The sequence below is a fragment of the Pseudopodoces humilis genome, chromosome 12, assembly GCF_049639895.1.
Source record: "Pseudopodoces humilis isolate 2021_Gansu_Grassland_sample_001 chromosome 12, ASM4963989v1, whole genome shotgun sequence".
NCBI classification, from domain to species: Eukaryota; Metazoa; Chordata; class Aves; order Passeriformes; family Paridae; genus Pseudopodoces; species Pseudopodoces humilis.
The window spans coordinates 19,083,928-19,105,057 of record NC_142211.1 but is presented as its reverse complement, the minus strand read 5'-3'; the positions used below and the strand labels follow the sequence as shown (position 1 = coordinate 19,105,057).

Here is a 21,130-nt window from a genome sequence, read left to right as displayed (position 1 = left end):
GCCAGAAAAAGCCAACAAAAATGGGTATACTCAGAAAACAAAGCAATAGTAAGATGAGGCATCACAAATCATGACAAGATACAGATGTACCAACATCTTGAATATTGTGCTGAATTCTGGCCTGTGCACCTCAAAAGACAGAGTGAGGTCAGGCAAGATAGGGAAAAAGGCAACTAAAATTTATCAAAGCCTTAACCCCTAAGCCCTGCCACCACTTTCTCAGCTTTATGAGACATAAGAAAAGCAATACTTTCTGCCATACAGATCACAGCTGCATTCCTTCACCTCTTGCTGGATGTTTGCTATATTTACTTATGCCAGCCTCATCTAGCTGCAAGTGATGGGAAAGTCCATATTGACTGTGTTTAAAAAAAATAATGAGCATGCTTGAAACCATTAGGTGTAGAGATGTGCAGGTGCTCTCAAAGTTGAAGAACGACATTTCTCACTCCAGACACTTCAACCACAGTCATCTGTAGTAAGCAGATTTACAAAATTCAGCAGCTGAAGAGAAGCCCTAGGTTACACAGGCAGCAGGCTAACAGTGAAGGATAAGTTTTATTTCTGCTTGCTGATTGTCTTGGTTTGAAAAGACAGGTGTCTGCAAAGGAAGGTGGGAAACTCCCTTGAAATGGAAAAAAATGTAACCCCCCCCCCCAAATTATTACAATCTTGAAATCAAGGGGCTCTCAGGCAAAGATATGGAAATAGGAATAACAGTTCTTTACTAAGGAAAACTAAAATAAAAATGCAGAAGTAGAAAAAAACCCCACTGACAGAGTCAGAATACAACCTGACACCCTGTTGGTCAGGGTGTTGGTAGCAGTCTGATTAAATGGTGGCTGCAGTCTTCCTGGAGTGACAGATGTGGTTCTGTTGAAGCAATGATCCTGTAGAAGGGTGTAGTTTTCCTCTGAAGGTCCAGTGTGGTGTAGATGGGTCCAGTCCTCCTCTGAGAATCCAGTGAAGAAAGGCTGACTGCAGTGTTCTAAATCTCAGATTACATCAAAGTAGGAATGCTTGGCTCCTCCCCCTGGGCGGAGCATGTCACAATGGGATGATGTAATTTTATGAGTCATGCAGTGAGACTCAATGGCCTATTAACAGAAGATATCTTTCTGGAGGGAGTGGAAGAGATAAAGAAAACTGCCCCACCTGGTTTTAACAGATAGCAATAGAATAAATACTTTTGGTTACATCTTGCATTGCAACCCAAGACACTGATACAGCTGAGGAATGTTTTCTCTACAAATATCACTGTTAAGACCAGCATGTTCCAAGAGTAAGCACCAAAAACTGCACCATGGTAAGGGAAAGCAGAAATCAGAGAACTAGTACTATAAGAAGTTTCATGTCAATCTTTAGGGTTGTATATTGTGAAATACTCAAAATGTATGTGCATTATAAGCAACTAATGCCCAAAGCTGTTTTCTAACTATAAGCTGAAGCTTGTCACCTAGTCCTAACCATATCAGATGTATGGAAAAAACAGTTTAATAGCCATCTGAACAGAGGACAGGTGATGTAGCTTAGCAATACAACAACTAAAGATAGTATTTAAGCCTATTTTTCCTTTTTAAAAATCTGAACTAGAATGTGTAGTTGGTACAGATGGATTGGAAAACCTTTACTTCAAGCTCTAAGGATCAGATTCCCAACCCTTCATGACTTCATGCAGCTGAGATACACCATTTCTCTTTGGCCTTTTTAACCTTCAAGTAGCATGCTCCAGGAGGAACATCAGTTGTTATAATTTGCTGACTGCTACAATTCCTAGTCTCCTGCTATGTTAGCTCTAGTCCAGCACTTTGCAGTGTGTGTTACAATCACATTTCAAGGGTCAAGAATCCATTGAATCCCCCTTGCTAGATTTTTGCTTTGACATAGTCTCTTTTCAAATGAATTTTGTGAAGCCAAGTTAGATGAAAGCCGAGTTAAACTGTCAGACAATCCTTTTCAAATCACTGTATTCCCTCAGGTGTCCCAAGATCCTTACCTGGATTTACCAATAAATAACAGTTTTCAAGTTGAGGAACCAACATCTAATAAATCTGAGAGCAAGAATAATTCTCATATGATAAAAATCTAGACGCAATTATTTTAACCTTATTTGGATAATAAATCAGATTAAAATGTTAGAGCAGGAAGTACCTTGCTTCAGGGTTTTTTCACTACATCACTTACTACTCCAGCTGCACAGGTAAACTGCTACTTGATATGAATTTTATCAGTTCTTTATTTGCAGTGTCTTGTAATGAGAATGAAATTCAGCTAGTGCTTAAAAAGAAAAAAAGAAGGACAAGTCAGCCCCAAATGCCTCTAATATTTAGTGATCCTTTGGGTCTTTTTGTCAGGAAGAAAGCTACCTGGCTAACTGCTCAAGATATCACACTGCAGGACAGGAGACACACAAATACTGCAAGGCAAACAGCAGGCAGGATTATGAACAAAGTTATTCCTACTGGGCCCAAATACCTAAAAATGTTCTTTTCCACTAGTGGTATCTTGGAAGAGTTTGAAAACCCTAACTATAAGATAACAATGACTGGGGAAGGGCAGAAAATTTGAAATAAGTTGCTTTAGGAGAATGAAACCCTGTGAACAGGACAGAATTCTCCACATTGTTAGTCCATCATCAGGACACCTCAGCATCAGCACTTCAGACAACTTGATAAGTCTGGTTCCCACACAGTTAAGGACCTAAAGCTCCCAAAGTCTTGAATTCTGTTCCAAAACTTTCCCAACACAGGCCTTAGTCTTGGAGAGAGATCACAGGCCTTTGAGGTCACTGTTGTACATCACAGATTCACAGTTACCTGACATTTTGCGTAGGGTTCCACCTCTCGGAGGGCAGCTCTCCACTTTGTGGGTCATCTACAGGTGGGTGAAGAATTGAAATACATACATCTCCATTCTGCAAGACAGAAACAAAAGTTGAGTATAGCCTGGCTTGAGGCAGATTTGATGACACAACCAGGCCAGCTGACCCAAATGGACCAAAGGGATATTCCATACCACATGGCATCAACTCAGATATAAAAGCTAAAGGAAAGAGGAAGAAGGGGGACATTTGTTATTTGCAGTGTTTGCCTTCCAGAGCAACCGCTATATATATTGAAGCTCTGCTTCCTGGGAATTGGCTGGACATCACTCACTGATGGGAAGTAGAGAATAAAATCCTTTTTTTGTTCCCCTTTGTTTGTGTACAATCTTTTGCTTTAGTAAACTGCCTTATATCAACCTACAAGTCATTTTCCATCCTATTTTCTCTTTCCTGTGCAGCTGGGAAGGGGGAATGATATAGTGGTTTGTTGTGTTGGAGTCTGAGATACAGAGTGTGTGCCCTTGTTTCTGATACTTAGTTTTAAGATCCAGAAAAACACTGAATTTCATATAACATGAAATTCATGAGCATGTTTTCATGGTGATACATGAGAACAAATGTTAAAGTTAGATGGAAAAAGCTAAAAGTGTGTGTAGATTAAAAAAATTTTTTAAATCACTGGGTGAAAAAGTAAGTTTAGAGAACAAGAGACAAGATGGAGGATTTAGGGTGTTGTCTCTTGTCCCTTCTTCTTTCTTCTTCATGTTCTTCTCCTAGAGGTTTTTGGGTAATAGTAAGTGATTGGACAGAAAATGCCGCAGTGCAGCACATAGGTGAAGGGTCATTGGGTCATAAAGATAAATAATATACATGTCTATTGTTAATTGGGTAAAAATAAGTATAAAGATAAAAGCACTGCATAATTCAGGGCCATTTTGTGCATCAGACACCAAGTGCACCACAAGGCCTTGTTGTACCATCAGAAGAAAGAAATGTACCAGATTACAAAGAATTAACCTTGTGCAGCCAGCCTAGAAAGACCTGTCAAGTTTTGTGATGACCTTTTAATAAACACGAGAAACAAGATTTTAACGAGCTCGGAAGTTTTCTTCAAATCATAAGAACTGAGATAAGCAGGGCTCCCCACGAGAGAAGATCCCAAAAGAATTCAGTCCAAAGGAGGCTGAGAAATCCAGGAAGAAAGAGAAGAATACAGAAGAAATGAAGCAGAATCAGAAACAGAAAAAGGATTTTTTAGAGAAAAGTTACATGGTAGGCACTTGGCATCCAGCCCAGGTCAACCCACCAGTCCTTTTTGGTGGCAAACAATGGCAGTTATATATATTGCATGTTATAGTTATAGTAGCTATTAAGTAGCAAGCTCCTGTGTGAGACATGGAGATTGTCAGCTGCACTGCTTATCTCTTTATTTTGCTGAGTTTGGGGATATGCTAATACAAATGATGGCTCTGTGCTTTGCCATGGCATTGATGGCCTTGCTGTGATGGGGGAGTTGTGGAGAAGATGAGGGAATACATCTCCCAGCATGGATTTGTGAGGGGCAGGTCCTGCCTGACAAACCAGATCTTTTATGATCAGGTGTGTTGTTGCAAAGACAGAGAGTACTTTGGACCTGATTAGCATAAGAGATTTGATAATCAGGATGCCTTGGCAAGAACAAACAGAGCTTTGAAAATTTCAAGAAGATTAGATCAGACTGGCGACAATGAAGAAGATTGAATCAATTTCTGCAAGTAGAAGAGATGTTGCAAAAATCTATAAGTTTGTTTGTATGATGTTTAACCCAATCATTGTAGTAAAAAAATACTAGCCTTCCTAGAATGGTATATAAAACAATGTAGCCCACAGTAAATTCAGATTCTGATCACCAATCAGTTGTCCCTGTCTCTTTCTCAATCGCCGATACAGGTAAACCACCTGGTGGATGAGGGGAAGGCTGTGTATTTTGTCTACCTGGACTTCAGCAAAGCCTTTGACACTGTCTCCCACAGAATACTCCTGGAAAACCTGGCAGTCCACGGCTTGGACAGGTGCACCCTTTGCTGGGATAAGAACTGGCTAGGTGGCCGGGCCCAGAGAGTGCTAGGGAATGCTGTTGCATCCAGTTGGCAGCCAGTCACTAGTGGTATTCCCCAGGGATTAGTGTTGGACCCAGTCCTGTTTAGTACCTTTATTGATGATCTGGATGAGGGGATCAAATCTACCAAGTCCACCATTAGCAAGTTTGCAGATGACACCAGGTTGGGGGGGGGGGGGGGGGGTGTCAATCTGCTGGAAGGTAGGACAGCTCTGCAGAGGGACCTGGACAGGCTGGATAGATGGGCTGAATCCAACAATATGAGGTTTAACAAGTCCAAGTGCCGGGTCCTGCTCTTTGGTCACTGTTGTAGTTAGGGCCTGGCGCTGCGGAAGAATTCGGGATGTGACGGAAAGCCAATAACCCACCCCTCTTTTTAGGATAGTAAGTTTTTTTGTAATTAGCCAATAGCACCCAGGTGTGACGTATGTAGATGGGAGTAACACAGTGAACCCAGGCTATAAAATGTTAAGTTTCCCTGCAATAAATCGCCATTGTACGCCATCCATCACATTGATGCTGTGGGTTGTGGTCTGCCGGCTAGAGGTAGCCATCGTGCTGGAGCTGGCCAGGGAGCTTATCTTGCTAAAAACCCAACATCTGGTGCCAGAAACCCGGGAAAAAAGTGGGAAGAAACGTGAGAAGAAATTCAAAAAGCAAGGATACCCTGGACCGGCAGACAGCGGCCAAGATAGCTGGACTATTCTTGGTGTGGAATCCTGGGCCCAGAAGAAAAGATGGAATCACTTATAAAGGTCGTATCTGAATTATACAAGCAGTGGGGGGTAGACTGTAAATCTAAGGATTTTATGCTTGCTGTTACACAGCTTTTATAAATGGGTGTTATAGAGCAGCCAGTGGACATTCTTCACCCTGAGGTGTGGGAGAAATGTACCAGAGCTCTGGCTAATGAAACTGTAGATTCTGGTAATATGAAGCATTTTAAGTCATGGGGTAAGGTCGTTAAGGCCTTGAAAAAAGCTAGACAAAAGCAAGAAACCTGGATGGCAGCAAAAGACTGTCTCTTGGTCACCCCAAAAATAGGAGTGAGTGCTACAACACAAACTTTAAAGCCTCTAAATGAGAGCAGCTCAACTGAGCAGAAGGGGACACAGGAGGACGATATGCCTCCTAAAACCCCAAACCCTGAGCCGCCCTCAGAGGGACAACAGAAAGCAAGAGATTTTTGGAAAAATTTAACAGAAGAAGCTAAAAATGTAGCAAAGATAGTAAGAGGGAAAACATCCCCTGAGAGGCTTAAAGATGGCGCAGACAAAAAAGTTGTAGAGCGGGAAAAATATGTCTCTAACAAAGAACAAAAGCTGGCCTTGGAAAGTGAGCATGGCTGGGGGGATGGGAAAGAAAAGGAATGTGTAAGGAACACTGGGGGATGGGTGCAGAATGATTGGAATGCGACGTCAGTAGAAAGGGGTGGGGGTGGAGAGCAGAGCAAAGCCCGTAGTGAGGGGCAGAGGGAAGGGTGGAGCGAGAGGCAGGATGAAAGGCGGAGTGGAGGGTGGAACGAAAGGCGTGGAGAGCCAGGGGGGAGGGAACAGCCCGCCCACAGGGGCGGTAGGAGGGGCCGGAGCCCAAGAAAAAGGCACGGCAAGCAGGAAGCAGCCAGCCAGTTGAGTTCCGGCTCTGATCGAGATACAAGCGATGAAGAGTCATAACCCGACTCCTCAGAAGAGGAAACAATAAAGATAAACAAGAACATCCCCCCCCACATTAAAAAAGAACTGAGAGAGGACACCCCTCTCACAGACTGGGGACAGATAAGAGCAGAATGTGCCACCTGGGTTCCCCCAGACGCGTTAGTATTCCCAGTCAGGGTGTCTGAGGGGGGGCAAAGGGTTTATTCACCAATAAATCCTAAAGAAGTAAAAATGCTTGTTAAAGCAGTTTCAGAAAAAGGGCTTAATTCTGCTATGGTCACCTCCCTTATCGATGGTCTTTTTGGAGGTGATGACCTGCTCCCTTTTGATATAAAACACATTTGCAGAATGTTTTTCGATGGAGCAGGGATGATTGTTTTTAAACAAGAATGGGAAAACAACTGTGCCAGATACCTAGCCCAAGTAAATGGAGCAGATCATCCACTACATGGTTCCAGCCTGCCACGGTTAATGGGCACAGACCCAGCCATGGCTACACCTCAGGCACAAGCCCAGGGTATGCGAGCCCATGAAGTTATGACAACCACTCGTGCGGCCAGAGAAGCTATTCGCTCGGCCTCTAGAGTTGTTGCTAAGCCATCACCGTGGGCTACAATAAAACAAAAAGAGAGTGAGAGCTTTACACAATTTGTAGACCGCCTTCAGGCAGCTGTTGACTCCTCTTCCCTGCCCCCAGAGGCAAAAGGCCCAGTCATGGCAGACTGCTTACGACAGCAGTGCAATTCAACAACCAAAGAAATTCTCCGATCACTACCGGCAGGGGCAAATATCGCAGAGATGATTAAACATGCTGCGAGGGAGGAACAGGCAGTTCCGATTCAAACTGCAATCTGCACAGCAGTTGCTAATGTGATGGCATGTTTCAAATGCGGTCAGGCAGGCCATGTTGCTGCAAATTGCAGAAAGGGGGGGCCCTGGCAGTACCCACCTCACAGCAGAACCAGTTTAAAGGACCATGCTGGGCTTGTGGAAAAAAGGGGCACCTTGCCAGAGAATGCAGATCCAAGGCTCAGGGAAACGGGAGGGGGAGAGGACAGCAGGGCTGCATCCAGTTCTCTCCCACTTGGGATGCGAGGCCGCCCAGCTATGCCAATCCTGCAAGAACCGAGCTGCTCCCAAACCCATTGTCCCCCCGAGAGGCAACCACTTTCATAACTCAGCCAGTTGCTCAGCCAACCCTGCCTTATCTGCCCCAGGGACAGCAGGGATCATACTTGGGGGACAGGACCCCAGGGTGGCCCTCACTGTAAGGTGCGACAACCCGCCGGTCGTATGGGGGATCTGCACTCTTTATGACACCTCAGGTGATCAAAGTATCCCCTCTGGGTCCATCAGTGTTCCTTTTCTAATTGATACTGGGGCAGATGTCACAGTCATTCCGGAAACAAATTGGCCTCCTCTCTGGAAACTAGAGGATGCCCCCATGGTGGGCGGGGTCAGAGGGCTGTCACGAGCTCGGAGAAGCACACAGCTAATAGCCATTACACTCCACACAGACAAAGGGCCAGAGAAAACTATTGCCCTCTTCCCGTATGTCATGACAGGAATCCCAGCATTGCTGGGAAGAGACGCCCTAGCCTTGCTAAAAGCCAGGGTGACAAATTTACCCTAAGGGCCGCTGCTGTGCACCCACTGCCACCAATCAAGCTTTCTTGGAAATCATCTGACCCAGTGTGGGTCGAGCAGTGGCCCCTGTCCAAGCCTCGATTAGATGCCCTTCTTGAGTTAGTTAACCGTGAATTACAACAAGGTCATATAGAGCCATCTACTAGCCCGTGGAATACTCCTGTTTTTGTAATCCCTAAGTGATCCAGAGAAGGGTTTCACCTCCTCCACGATTTACGTGAAGTGAATAAGAAAATTCAACCCATGGGACCTGTTCAAACATTGTTACCTATGAACTCTATGGTGCCGGAGGGCCAACCTTGTGCTGTTCTTGATATCAAAGACTGTTTCTTTTCTATACCCTTACATGAAGAAGACAGGGAGAGGTTTGCTTTCTCAGTGGTGTTTCCAAACAGCCAGCGCCCCAACCTACGCTTCCAGTGGAAAGTGCTGCCTCAGGGGATGGTCAACTCACCTACAATCTGTCAAATCACAGTCGACCGAGCGCTGGCACTGATCCGTCATAGCAACTCGACTGCTACCATCATCCAGTACATGGATGACATCCTGATTGCCGCACCCTCGGGAGGTCAGGTAGACCAGTTAGTGTCAACAATCACAGAGACTCTAAAAGCAAATGGCTTTGAAATCGCGAGTGCAAAAATAAAAAAGGGGCCATGTGTAACCTTTTTGGGGGTGGGGATCACAGACTCTTACATATCCCCTCCCCAGATAAAGATCTGTCGGGACATTAAAACGCTCCATGACGTGCAGCAGCTGGTGGGATCCCTGCAATGGCTCTGCAACATCGTCCTAATCCCACCCGAGAAGATGACCCCCCTGTATGATCTCCTGAGAGGGAAAAATCCATGGGAACACAAAGCCCTGACAGCAGAAGCAATGAACTCTCTTGACTTCATCGAACAGCAGGTATCTCTAAGTTCCCTCACCAGGTGGAAGCCCCAGGTACCACTCGATTTGTATGTGCACTTCACAAAGGGAGGGGGGGTAGGAGCACTGGCTCAAGGCCCCCCAGAAAAAGCTCACCCAATACAGTGGATAGTCCTGGGAAAACAGACACGTGCATTTTCCCCAGGAGCTGAATATATCAGCAGCCTCATTATGAAAGGCAGAAAACTTGCCCTGAAACATCTTGGCATTGAGCCAGCCAAAATATTCCTGCCTTTTCGCAAGCAACTCTCTACACAGTCAACAGTGATGTCAGAATACCTGGCGACAGCCCTAGTTGTGTTCGGCGGAGAGATTCAGTATTCTGCAAAGCCCCCTTGGACTCAGATGCTAGCTGTTGTCGACATAGACCTACCATGAAAGGTCATGGACCGGCCCCAGCCAGGACCAACAGTCTTCACAGATGCATCCTCAACAACCTCCACTGCGGCTGCAGTGTGACAATCAGAGGACGAGTGGCACTGTGTCAAAGCGACTGATCGTACACTCTCAGTCCAGCAACTGGAAGTAGCAGCTGTAGTACTGGCATGCGGACTGTTCCAAACAGAGCATCTTGACATTGTAACTGATTCAATGTTTGTAGCCAAGCTTTGCCAGGCTATGTCAGGACCCGGCATATCAACAACTACAGCAGCTCTGATGCTAGAAGAAGTGCTCTCCTCTCGAAAAGGCACCATATCAGTCATTCATGTTAACAGCCACAATCCAATCAAAGGGTTCTTTCAAGTCGGCAACGACAAAGCAGATGCTGCCGCAAAAGGATTGTGGACACTACAAGAAGCTCGTCAGCTACACGAAACCCTGCACATCGGAGCCAAAGCACTAGCAAAGAGATGTGAAATCTCAGTTGCTGATGCAAAACATGTAGTAGCTTCCTGCCCTCACTGCCAAAAAGCACCGTTGTGGTCCTGTGGAATCAACCCCAGAGGCCTAAAAGCCTCAGAGATATGGCAAACAGACTTTACATTGTGCCAGCTGTTGAAATCCCGAGCATGGCTTGCAGTAACAGTGGATACGTACAGCGGAATGATTGTAGCCACGCAGCACCTGAAAACCAACTCCAAAGCAACTATCCAGCATTGGCTAACAGCCATGGCTTGGCTCGGCATCCCCAAGCAAATCAAAACGGACAATGGTGCAAATTTTATCTCAAAGCAGAGCCAGGAATTTGCCTCCAAATGGGGTATCAGTCTAGTGCAAGGCATCCCGTACAATAGCACAGGACAAGCCATCGTTGAGCGAGCAAACCAAACCCTGAAAGCCAAGCTAGAAGTGTTAGCAAAATCAGAAAGCTTTAACAATTCCATTCCCCAGGCAGACCAGGCGCGCTTGCTAGCAACTGCACTGTTAGCATTGAACCAATTCCCTAGGGGAGATGAAATAAACAGTCCCTCCCAAAAACACTGGGCCACTCGAGCTCTAGAAGAGGGCCCGCAGGTCATAATCAGAAATGAGTTAGGGGAGTGAGAGCAAGGTTGGAGATTAGTACTCTCAGGGCGAGGGTATGCTGCAGTGAAAAGAGATGGTAAAGTAAAGTGGTGTCCACTTAAGTCAATAAAACCAGACCTTAAAAATGAAACTGACAAGAACTCTGAAGTTTTGTTTGCAGGACCTGATCATTGGGCGTCTGCGTGATGCATATGCTCCACTGCCAGAAGGAGGCGATGAACCACCAGACAACCCGAAGACGCCCAAAACTCCCAAGCCTGTTGAAACCCAAGCGACAACAACTTTTGTGTGTAATCTTGTTTTTAGCACTTGTTAGCAGCAAGCAGGTTAGTGCAGAATATAACCCCCATCAACCATCCAGGTGGATCTTACGCCGTGCCTCGAACAAAGTGATCAAAGAGGTAGTCACAGCAGGCACCCCAAAGTTTTTTGTGTTCATCCGAGACATTTTCCCTGGTATAATTACTCATAACATCCACCCTCGCTTTGAGCTGTATCAGTCATACTGGTGCCCAGCCACCAACCCAGGCAAAGACTACTGCCACCAACCAGGGTATTGGTTCTGTGGCTATTGGGGATGTGAAACAATAGTCCTGAGTAACAGGTGGGCACCACCAAAAGCAGACGAGTTTCTGCAGGTAACCTGGGGTCCGGCAGGCTGTATGCGTCCCAGTTTCAACTCTATAGGGCAAGTGTTTTATGGCTTTTATGATGATCAATCTAAAGTCTGTCATCAAATGATCATGCAGGTTCTACAGCCAGCAGATGTGGGCTGGACCACCGGAAGAATGTGATCGGTATTCTTGCACAAACCTGGTAAAAATCCCGGTGAAGTAGTACAAATTATCCGGCTCCCAGTTATAATGCCTGAAGCAGTTGGCCCCAACCTTGTAGTACAAGCTGAGAACCCACGATCTAGTAGTCTATACCCGCCGCGTAAGCAAGAAGCTTCTCCCCAAAGATCTGAAGCCGCTGCTTTCGATTCACTCTATCGAATGTTAGATGCTACCTTTTTACCTCTAAATCAATCCAACCCTAATGCCACAGAATCCTGCTGGCTGTGTTACGACACACAGCCCCCTTACTATGAGGCTGTGGCCCTTAATAACCGGCCGTTGTGGGTTAATGCAGAAGCCCCAGTCCAGTGTCGCAGTGAGTCACCTTCTCGCAGAATCACCATCAGCCACATGACAGGGCAAGGGTTTTGCGTGGGCAAAGCCACTGTTGTTGACAAAAAAGTCTGTGCGACCACCGTGCAGGTGGACAGGTCCAAGAGATGGGCAATTGCCCCCCTGTCTGGCATGTGGGTTTGCAACCTCAGTGGGCTAAGCCCTTGCATTTATACCCCAAGCTTTAACTCCTCTGTTGACTTTTGTGTATTAGCTGTTATCATCCCCAGGGTCTTATACCACTCCAAAGAAGAAGTAAACCAGTACCTTGAGCGAGCAGACCGCCTTCAGAAAAGGGAGCTGTTGACAGGACTGTCAATAGCAATGCTGCTCGGCTTGGGAGCGACTGGAGCAGCCATGGGTGTCTCCGCCCTGGTATCCCAGAGTCAGAGCCTCTCTCAGCTACAAATGACTGTAGATGAAGATCTACAGAGAATTGAGAAATCCATATCCTTTTTAGAAAAATCAGTCTCCTCACTCTCTGAAGTTGTTTTGCAGAACAGACGAGGTCTCGACCTTCTATTCATGCAGCAAGGAGGCCTCTGCATCGCCCTGAACAAAGAATGCTGCTTCTACGCAGACCACACCGGAGTAGTGAGAGACACCATGGCAGAGCTACGAGACAGGCTGTCTCAACGGAAGGCAGAGAGATAAGCTCAGCAAAACTGGTTCCAATCCTGGTTCGATCAATCTCCATGGCTAACCACCCTGGTGTCTACCCTGATTGGACCAGTTGTGATGATTCTACTTGTGCTAATCTTTGCACCATGTATTCTAAATAAGCTTCTGTCCTTTGTTAAGAACCGATTAGAAAAAGTTAACATTTTGTTTATAGAAAGGCAACAGATGCTTTAAAATATACTTAGTTATTGAATGTGTTTATATTTACCAAGGAAAACTGTAGTATCTATTTTATAAGTTTCTAGCCTTTAGTTAAGTATAATGTATCCTATATTTTATTCAATTTTATATTATTCATTTTTAAGACTAATATACCTTGTATTTTAGCGAATTAGTTATTCATAAAGAGGGGGAAAATATGTTGTAGTTAGGGCCTGGCGGTGTGGAAGAATTCGGGATGGAACGGAAAGCTAGTAACCCACCCCTCTCTAGGATAGTAAGTTTTCTTGTAATTAGCCAATAGCACCTAGGTGTTGTTGTGAATTCATGTTATAAATATTGGCTTTTCACAATTATTCTGATAAATATATATTATATGCTTTCACTATATTCTTTTCTCTCTTAGTAAGTTATAAGCTTAGATAGGAATTCTGAATAATAAAGATATGTTTCATCTGGACAAGGCAAGACAATGGGAGGATCAAGCTGTGGAAAACAGGCTGTTATCAGCAGCAGGAAAGGGAGAGCAAACTGTTATCAAAAAACCGGTACCAGGACGTGGGAAGGGGGGAAAGATAAGCTCAGCTGCCCTCAGAAGAAGGATGAGGGGCCCAGACTCTTATCAACAACTGACCATCTGCAGAGAAAAAGGAAACCAGACTCCAAAAGAATGCTGACCAGCAAGAATAATGATGACCAGCAAAAAAATTATGATGACCAGCAGAAACTGAGACTGTGCAGAAGCATGATCTAAGAAGGCGGAACCAGGGAGGGGACATGCTTGAATATGCATTAACCCCTCACAGCAAGGATGGGATAAAAGGGGTATCCATAGGATACCAGGTGTGCTCTTGGCAGCGCGCCAAGGCACCCGGCCGTTTTAACCCTTTGCTTTATTTCTTATGTCTCCTAATTGTCTTTTATTTATATTAAATTCTTTTTATAAATTATTAAGTGAATCTCGTTTTTAAGAATTTTGGGGGCTCGTCCGGGATAAGCACCTCACCTCTAGGACCACCGGAGATCCAGAACGGGGAAACAGGCGCGCCCCTGCTGAGTTCAGCAGACCCCGCTCCGTTTCTCCTAGCGTGGGCCAAGCGGCTACAGGTCAAAACCCCGAGGACAAGAAGGAGAGGAATAAAGCAAAGGAAAGGGGAAAAGGCTCCCTAAAAAAAACCGCGGTATTTTTGCTCCATAATTCTTGTGCACGAAGACCCAAAGAAGAAGACGGATTGTAAGTAATCTTTGGGGGAGCGGGAAGCGGGGGTTGCAAGATACCCCCGGGGTTACTGGGACTGGGTCTCAGGGGAGGGGTTAGCCCCTCGGGAAAGGGAGCCCAAGGTTTTCCTGGCACAATCCACTGGGAAAACAGAGTAAAATGTGGATTCTCTAAAACTTTGTCAAGTTGAGGATTAAATCCAAGAAATTTGGACTTAAAACTGCCAAATTGAGGAATAATCCAAGAAACTTGAGATATTTGACATATTACAGTGCCCATGGGCGTATATTAACAAGTAACTGGGAAGTAAAGAGCACCTTATTGTCTTGCTGTGACTGGGTGGAGTTGAATGAACAGATGTGAGAATGCGTAAATAGGTGTGATTGTTGCGTTAAAGTTTGTTTTTTTTTTTTTGTTTTTTTTTTTTTTTTGGAATTGTGTTGCTAAAGAGGAAAGGTATCCTGTGCTGTGCTGGAGTAAGAGTAAACACGGGTCGATGTTTCCACAGGGACTGCATCACGGTGGGGACACATGGAGTGATTCGCTTCCTCCCTGCGAGCTCCTGTCATGGAGCCCTGGGGGTTGGCAAACCAGAACTGGGGCTTGTAGCCCAGGAGCCGCGAGGGTGCTGTATCAAATCTGTTCTCAGCGGGTCTGGTCTCAGAGTAAAGCCAAGGTTATCTTTAGTGGAGATCTTCCCTCTGCGCCTTTCCTCCCCCCCCCCCGGGCAACAAGAGCTGTTTGCGGGGGAGGGATCGCTTTGGTGAGCTGGTATGTGATTCAGCGTTTGAAGTTGTTTGTTTTTTTGCCCCACTGTGGCGGCGGTGAAAGGTTTTCCTGGGAGATCGTGCTCCCAGGGCTACTCCCTGCCGAGCTATTGGGACGGAGAGGCGGGTCAGCCTCAGGAGTGCAAGGGAACTCCTGGAGCTCCGGCCGGCGAGTCGGGCCGAACCCTGATAAGATCAGGCACAGAGGATGCCCTGAGGGGATGAGTTCAGCTCATCCCTTTTGAGTAAAGTGAGGGCAGGGGGCCGTCTAAGTCTTGGTGCCCCTGGATTGTTTAAACTTATTTTAGAGCTCTCAAGCCGCAGAGCTGTGTTTAGGTGGCTGCCGGCAGGCTGGATTGAACCACAGATGCTGGTTCGGGTTCCCTGCTCCAGGCACAGGGGGATCAGAGGAGCTCTCAGTGACTCCTGGAACCTCCTGAAGCTGTGAAACAGGCCGGGAACATGCCCAATGGTGAGAGAGCCAGGTGAGTCCCTCTGGGACCCAGGTTTTCTATGCTGGGGTCTTATGAGACCTCAGGCACATTAAGTTCTGTGATTCCGGGAGTAAGGACTGGTGTCAAACTGTCTCAGAGAGCTTTTTTCTTAGCCAGATGTGTGAGTGAGATATGGAGCAGTCCTGGCGTATGGTATCAGCTCCAAACCAAGGGAGCTGCAAGTTGCAAGCCTTTGTTTTACCGGGTTCTGAGAGAATTCCGTGTATGATGGTGCTGTAGGCTTCTGCAGCAGTAAGCTGTGTCGGTAATTAAAATTTGAGATTTCAGGAAGAGCAGAGAAGCTTTAGAGAGAAGCTTAGAAAAATTCCAAGAAATGCATCCTGGGAGAAAGTGGAAAAAGAAGTAAGCTCTGTTTGTTTTTTTTTCTTGAGTGACTGCAATATTTATTTTGTAGAGAAACAAACCCATTTCTTAGTATGCCTTCTAATTTCTTTACTTTAGTGAATATCGTCAAATTTTGTAGTTGATTTTAATTTTAAAGGCAAGTTACAGTAATTTGCATAGTAGTCACTTCTTAAGGTGAAAACTTATCAGTCTGTCAATAAGTGTGAGAGCTGTTAGCCCTAATGTTGTTTGTGTCCCGTGCTCATGGGCGCAGCCCATGGTTCTTAACAGCAGAACCTGGTACCAGCCTAAAAGCAAAATCCTGTGGATTGTTGTAAATCTTTTTAACTGCTGCTGAAAATTATTTTATCTCTCTTTTCACAATATGAAATGCTGATCACCTCTCTGATGATTTCTAAAAAGAGTTATTGTGATGGTGTGTTTAAGCGAAGATCAGGCTCAGAACTGCCATGATTTCTTGTTCTTTTGAATTTGCCAAGGAAGTGCACGTCTCTAGGAGTGCTTGTGTTGTTTTGCAGCTGTGCTTATTACAGAAGCAGAAGTGGACCCAGTTAAAAGATTAGAATTAAGATTGTTAGTGTTTCGAATTGAGAAGAGAATTGTGGAGACTCTAAACTTGGTCTATTTTAATAAGTACATGTGTTTTTAGAGATGAGTCTTATTTTGTGAAAGAAGAGTTTGAAAACAATTGTAAGACTGGTTCTTGCTATAGATTGTTAATAGTATATAAGCTGCAAGTACTGTTGAAACATAAAGGTATTGTCAGAAACTTGTCAATATATCTAAATTCCTGTAAAAATAAAAGACCTGATCATATCTTGTCATAAAAAGGTTACACTAGAGATTATTCACATTAAGCAGCTGTGTGAGGATAGACTCCTTTGTACTTGTAGAAGAAAATTTAGAGAAGAATGATGTCTGTGTCTTCATTTCTAGCTTGACTGAAGATCTGTTCAAGGCAGTAGAAATAGTAATTGCAGGTTTGTTTTAGTTGGTAAAAGTAGCTGGCTAGCTGACTGGTCTCTGTGTCTAGCGCCTTTGGGGTTTTGGGGAGGATCCCCAAAAAGGAGGTGTTAGGATTTTGTAGTTGATTCTAAAGCAAAGTAATTTGTGTAGTGGAGATTCTGGAGGGATGTAGTGTAAAGAGTGCGAGATGATAGTGGCAGAGAGAGAGAGAGAGGTTTGCAATGCCTTTCATTAGTTGTAAAGATTTTTAGAAAGAGAGGTGAGAATTGTGCCCGAAATAGGAGATGTTAGGAGTATCTGGAGCGCTGGGTTAGGAGTTGCTAGGTTTAGGTGTTGTTTTATTGCTTTTATGTAAAGCGTATGCAGCAGGACCCGGTCCCTGTGAGTGGCGAACAGCGGGGCCCGGTGTGGCGGCTCCCGGTCCTCTCCCACCCGATGTGAAGGGTGCAGAGCGCGGTTCGTGAGGGGCGCTGCTGGAGCGGGACCCGCCGTGTCTGTGCCGGGGTCTCGAGGGGTGCGGGGTGCCGGCAGCGATCGCCGGCCCGGCAGCGGTGCTGGCTGAGGTTTGCTGCTGAGGAGCGAGCTGGCCCAGCAGAGGAGCCCCAGACCAGAGCACTGTGGACTCCGGGCTCTGCCCCTCGGCTGTGGTGGGAGCTGAGTGTGTTTGAACATGCCAGTCCTGTGTGTGAAGGGACAGCACAGCAGGGAAAGAGGGGACATGAGCTTTGCCCCAGGGTCAGCACGCAAGTGACAGCCTATGGGCCCCTCCCTGCAGAGCGAGCTGCTGAAACAGCCTGCTCGGCCCAGAGCTGCGGCAGCAGGAGGGGGAGAGAGAAATAGCCTGAAAAACTGCTGTGAACGGGAAAGAAGGAACGGAACAAAGGACGAAGAAACAGACCGGTGTATGATGAGACCGAAGCAAAAGCAGTCTAGCTCGTTAAGTTCTGAAAACCTCATCAAAGTGTTTAATTTCTTGAAATAAAATCTCTTTTTCTCTTATTTTTTTTTCCTTTCTTTCTTTTACTCTTGTTGTTAAAAGGAAGGGGTTTGTTCTAAGAAACCGATAAAAGAAGTTTGTGAAGCTAAACAAGTAAATATTAACCAAAGGGTAAAGGTAATGAATGTAATTTACTCAAAGTCAAAACTAACCTAGCCTTTCTTGTTTAACTAATTTGAACACGCAGAAAGAAATTGGCTCCTATGTTAACTGTTAAATTTCGCTTAACCCAAGAATTTTAAAGAATACTGATGGAAAATTTTGATGTGATGTTTTCATTCTCCCTGTGTTATTAAGAAATTGTTTTCAGGTACTACTGATAATTAAGGCAGAGAAGCTGCAATCTGGACCAAAGAGTGAAGCTGGATTCACACCAATAAGATCAAAAGATCTGAGGACTGGACTGTAACACCCAAACGGAGTGATACAAACTGGACTCTTGGATAGAGGCCGGCGGTAATGAACTGAAACAATCCAAATGACCCAAGGAATGAGCTAAGAATCACGCCTAACTGAGAAGTAAGACCAAGCCTGTATCAGTAGTTTCAAGTCCTGCCTGGACAAGTTCTGGGACACTTTCAATATCCACCTTGGGGAGGAAAAATCCCACTCCAAACAGGAGGACTGGGGCTGTTTTAGTCGGGAAATCCTCGTATATTTTTGCTTTTGCCTGTGATTTGTATAAAGGAGGGGGGGGAGAACCACAACTTCCATCAGTGCCACATCATATACCTTGTCTAAATCATCCCAATATGGGACATGCTATCTAAATTAAATATAAGTGTTTAAATTAGAGAATAATAAGTATTATGGTTCACAAAGTTAAGCCTCTTGTTGCAGGAAGTGTTCGGTGCCAAATCTATTAAGAATAACTTAAATGATAACTTTTTTTTACAGATGGGAAATTACTAGTGCGTGTTGAGTGGGAAGTACCTGAGGAACGGTGGGAAACTGCTGCTAAAAGGTGTCAAAAGAAATTTGCTTGGAAATTACAAAAGAGGAAGTGACAAGGAAATAGGGGGCAAGACCAGACTGACCACTACAACTCGCCACCGAGAAGAATATAAAACACCTGCTGTGAGCTGCAACCTCATAGGCAGGATTGGTGGGGGTGTAAGTCATACTGGACCCCTATTATTCCTTCTTCTGTCACTTATCCTTTTCCCTTTTGGGACACCAGCAAAGCCATGTTACAAATGCTATCAAAAGCTCTACATGGAATGACACCGGGATTTCTTTCTTATTACCCACACCAATATCAATAGTCACTGCTATAACCCATCCAAGTTAAGTGCCTGTATACATAAAGGAGAAAAATATTGGATCACAGAAAACTTAGGAGTCAGTGGTACTAGATTGGGAAGCATTTGCCCAAAAGGGGAAAAATGGATTTGCTTCACGGGGGCGGTCAAGGGAAAGACCCAAGAATTGATAAAAGAGCAAGTGATAAGAAAAAAGATAAAACCAACACAGCAACCTAAACCTAACTTAACCTCACGTCAGGACCTGTATGCAGGGCTCAAACAGCAATTAAAAGGGGAAATAGATATCTCAAGACTAGGGAAAAACCTGTTTGTGGATTTAGGGGAGAGGATAAGTAAAAAACTTAACATAACAAACTGTTGGGTCTGTGGAGGAGCCTTGATGACGGAGGAATGGCCATGGAAAGGTAGTAGCATAGGCCCGGTGGAACTCCTTAAGTGGAACCGGACCAATATAAGAGGGGGGACTCGACCAGAAAGATGGATTCTAAGTTCAACAGTGATAGGGGAAGAATGTTTATGGCGAACTGGTAAGGAATTTATTAAAGAAATAGGGAAAACTCCCTGTAAAAGGTATAAGGTTAGCAATGGAACTTCTACATGGTGGATCCCAGAGGTGCCAACTCTGTATTGGACTCAAGGAAAAGTAAAAGAAAAGAATTGTGTGTATGATAATCGAACCAGACTCTTCAGATGTAATGGTAAAGGGAAAAATCCTTACTCTGGAATCACAGAAATATCTAAATTTGGGGAAAATATAAATCAACAGAAAAATGACTATTAGAAGGCACCAGATGGCTTATTTTGGATATGTGAGAAAAGTGCATACCCAAAGCTCCCTTCGCAATGGAAGGGGAGTTGTACTCTGACAAGACAGAAATCAGTTGGGGGTGTTAGTTTTGGAAGTCCTAAAAAGAAATAAAAGAGAATGGTTTTGAGCACCTCAAAAATGGGGAGATGAGAAGTAGCCCCTGAACGCATATTGGAAACATTCTTGGGCACAAGATGGAAGTTGGGGATATCGAACCCCAATTTTTGCATTATGAAACTCCAAGCTGTTGTAGAAATCATAACCAATAAAACAGCTGGGGCTATGGAACTAATAGCCAGTCAGAGATGAAAAGCCAGAGCTGCAATATATCAGAGTAAAGTGGCTTTAGACTATTTATTAGCTAAAAGAAGGGGTGTTCTGTAAAAAAAATTAATACACAAGATTGTTGTTTTCAATGACAATAAAAATGCCATTCTAGATATCGCCAAAGATATCAGAAAAATGGCCCATGTGCCGGTTCAAAAATGAAAATCAGTAATGACCACTAATTGATGGGATAATGTATTGGGGATAGAGTAGTAGAAGAAGCTAAGCTTCTTCCCCTTGTAGCAGTGCTACAGCTGGTTTAATAGTTCTTCTTTGTTTAATCCCCTGTTTAATTTGGCTGATCACCAATATAGTTCAAAGCATAGCAAATGCCTATAGACCTGAAATTAGCTACATCTAGAATGGCAAAAACAAAAACAAAAACAAAAAAATCATAGTATTAAGAAAACAAAATAATGTGAAAAATCTGTTGGAAGAAGCTAAATTGATTTGTGAATAAATGAACGAGTGCTAGAAGCTAGAAAACAAGAATTATTGCTCAAGCCAAATGATTTATAAAAAAAATAAAAGGAGGGGTTGTTGTGAATTCATGTTGTAAATATTGGCTTTTCACAATTATTCTGATAAATATATATTATATGCTTTCACTATATTCTTTTCTCTCTTAGTAAGTTATAAGCTTAGATAGGAATTCTGAATAATAAAGATATGTTTCATCTGGACAAGGCAAGACAATGGGAGGATCAAGCTGTGGAAAACAGGCTGTTATCAGCAGCAGGAAAGGGAGAGCAAACTGTTATCAAAAAACCGGTACCAGGACGTGGGAAGGGGGGAAAGATAAGCTCAGCTGCCCTCAGAAGAAGGATGAGGGGCCCAGACTCTTATCAACAACTGACCATCTGCAGAGAAAAAGGAAACCAGACTCCAAAAGAATGCTGACCAGCAAGAATAATGATGACCAGCAAAAAAATTATGATGACCAGCAGAAACTGAGACTGTGCAAAAGCATGATCTAAGAAGGCGGAACCAGGGAGGGGACATGCTTGAATATGCATTAACCCCTCACAGCAAGGATGGGATAAAAGGGGTATCCATAGGATACCAGGTGTGCTCTTGGCAGCGCGCCAAGGCACCCGGCCGTTTTAACCCTTTGCTTTATTTCTTATGTCTCCTAATTGTCTTTTATTTATATTAAATTCTTTTTATAAATTATTAAGTGAATCTCGTTTTTAAGAGTGTGACGTATGTAGATGGGAGTAACACAGTGAACCTAGGCTATAAAATGTTAAGTTTCCCTGCAATAAACACCATTATACGCCATCCATCACAT

At 44.4% G+C, this 21,130-nt stretch overlaps 1 protein-coding gene across 1 annotated transcript in view; it reads right to left on the bottom strand.

The window, feature by feature from the left end:
* LOC148183466 (ubiquitin-conjugating enzyme E2 R2) overlaps positions 1-21,130 on the bottom strand; it is a 214,632-nt gene that overhangs the window by 28,367 nt on the left and 165,135 nt on the right. The window contains exon 3 of the mRNA XM_088061553.1: positions 2,817-2,914. Coding sequence (XP_087917679.1) covers positions 2,817-2,914 — 98 coding nt within the window. The remainder of the gene's footprint in view (positions 1-2,816; positions 2,915-21,130) is intronic.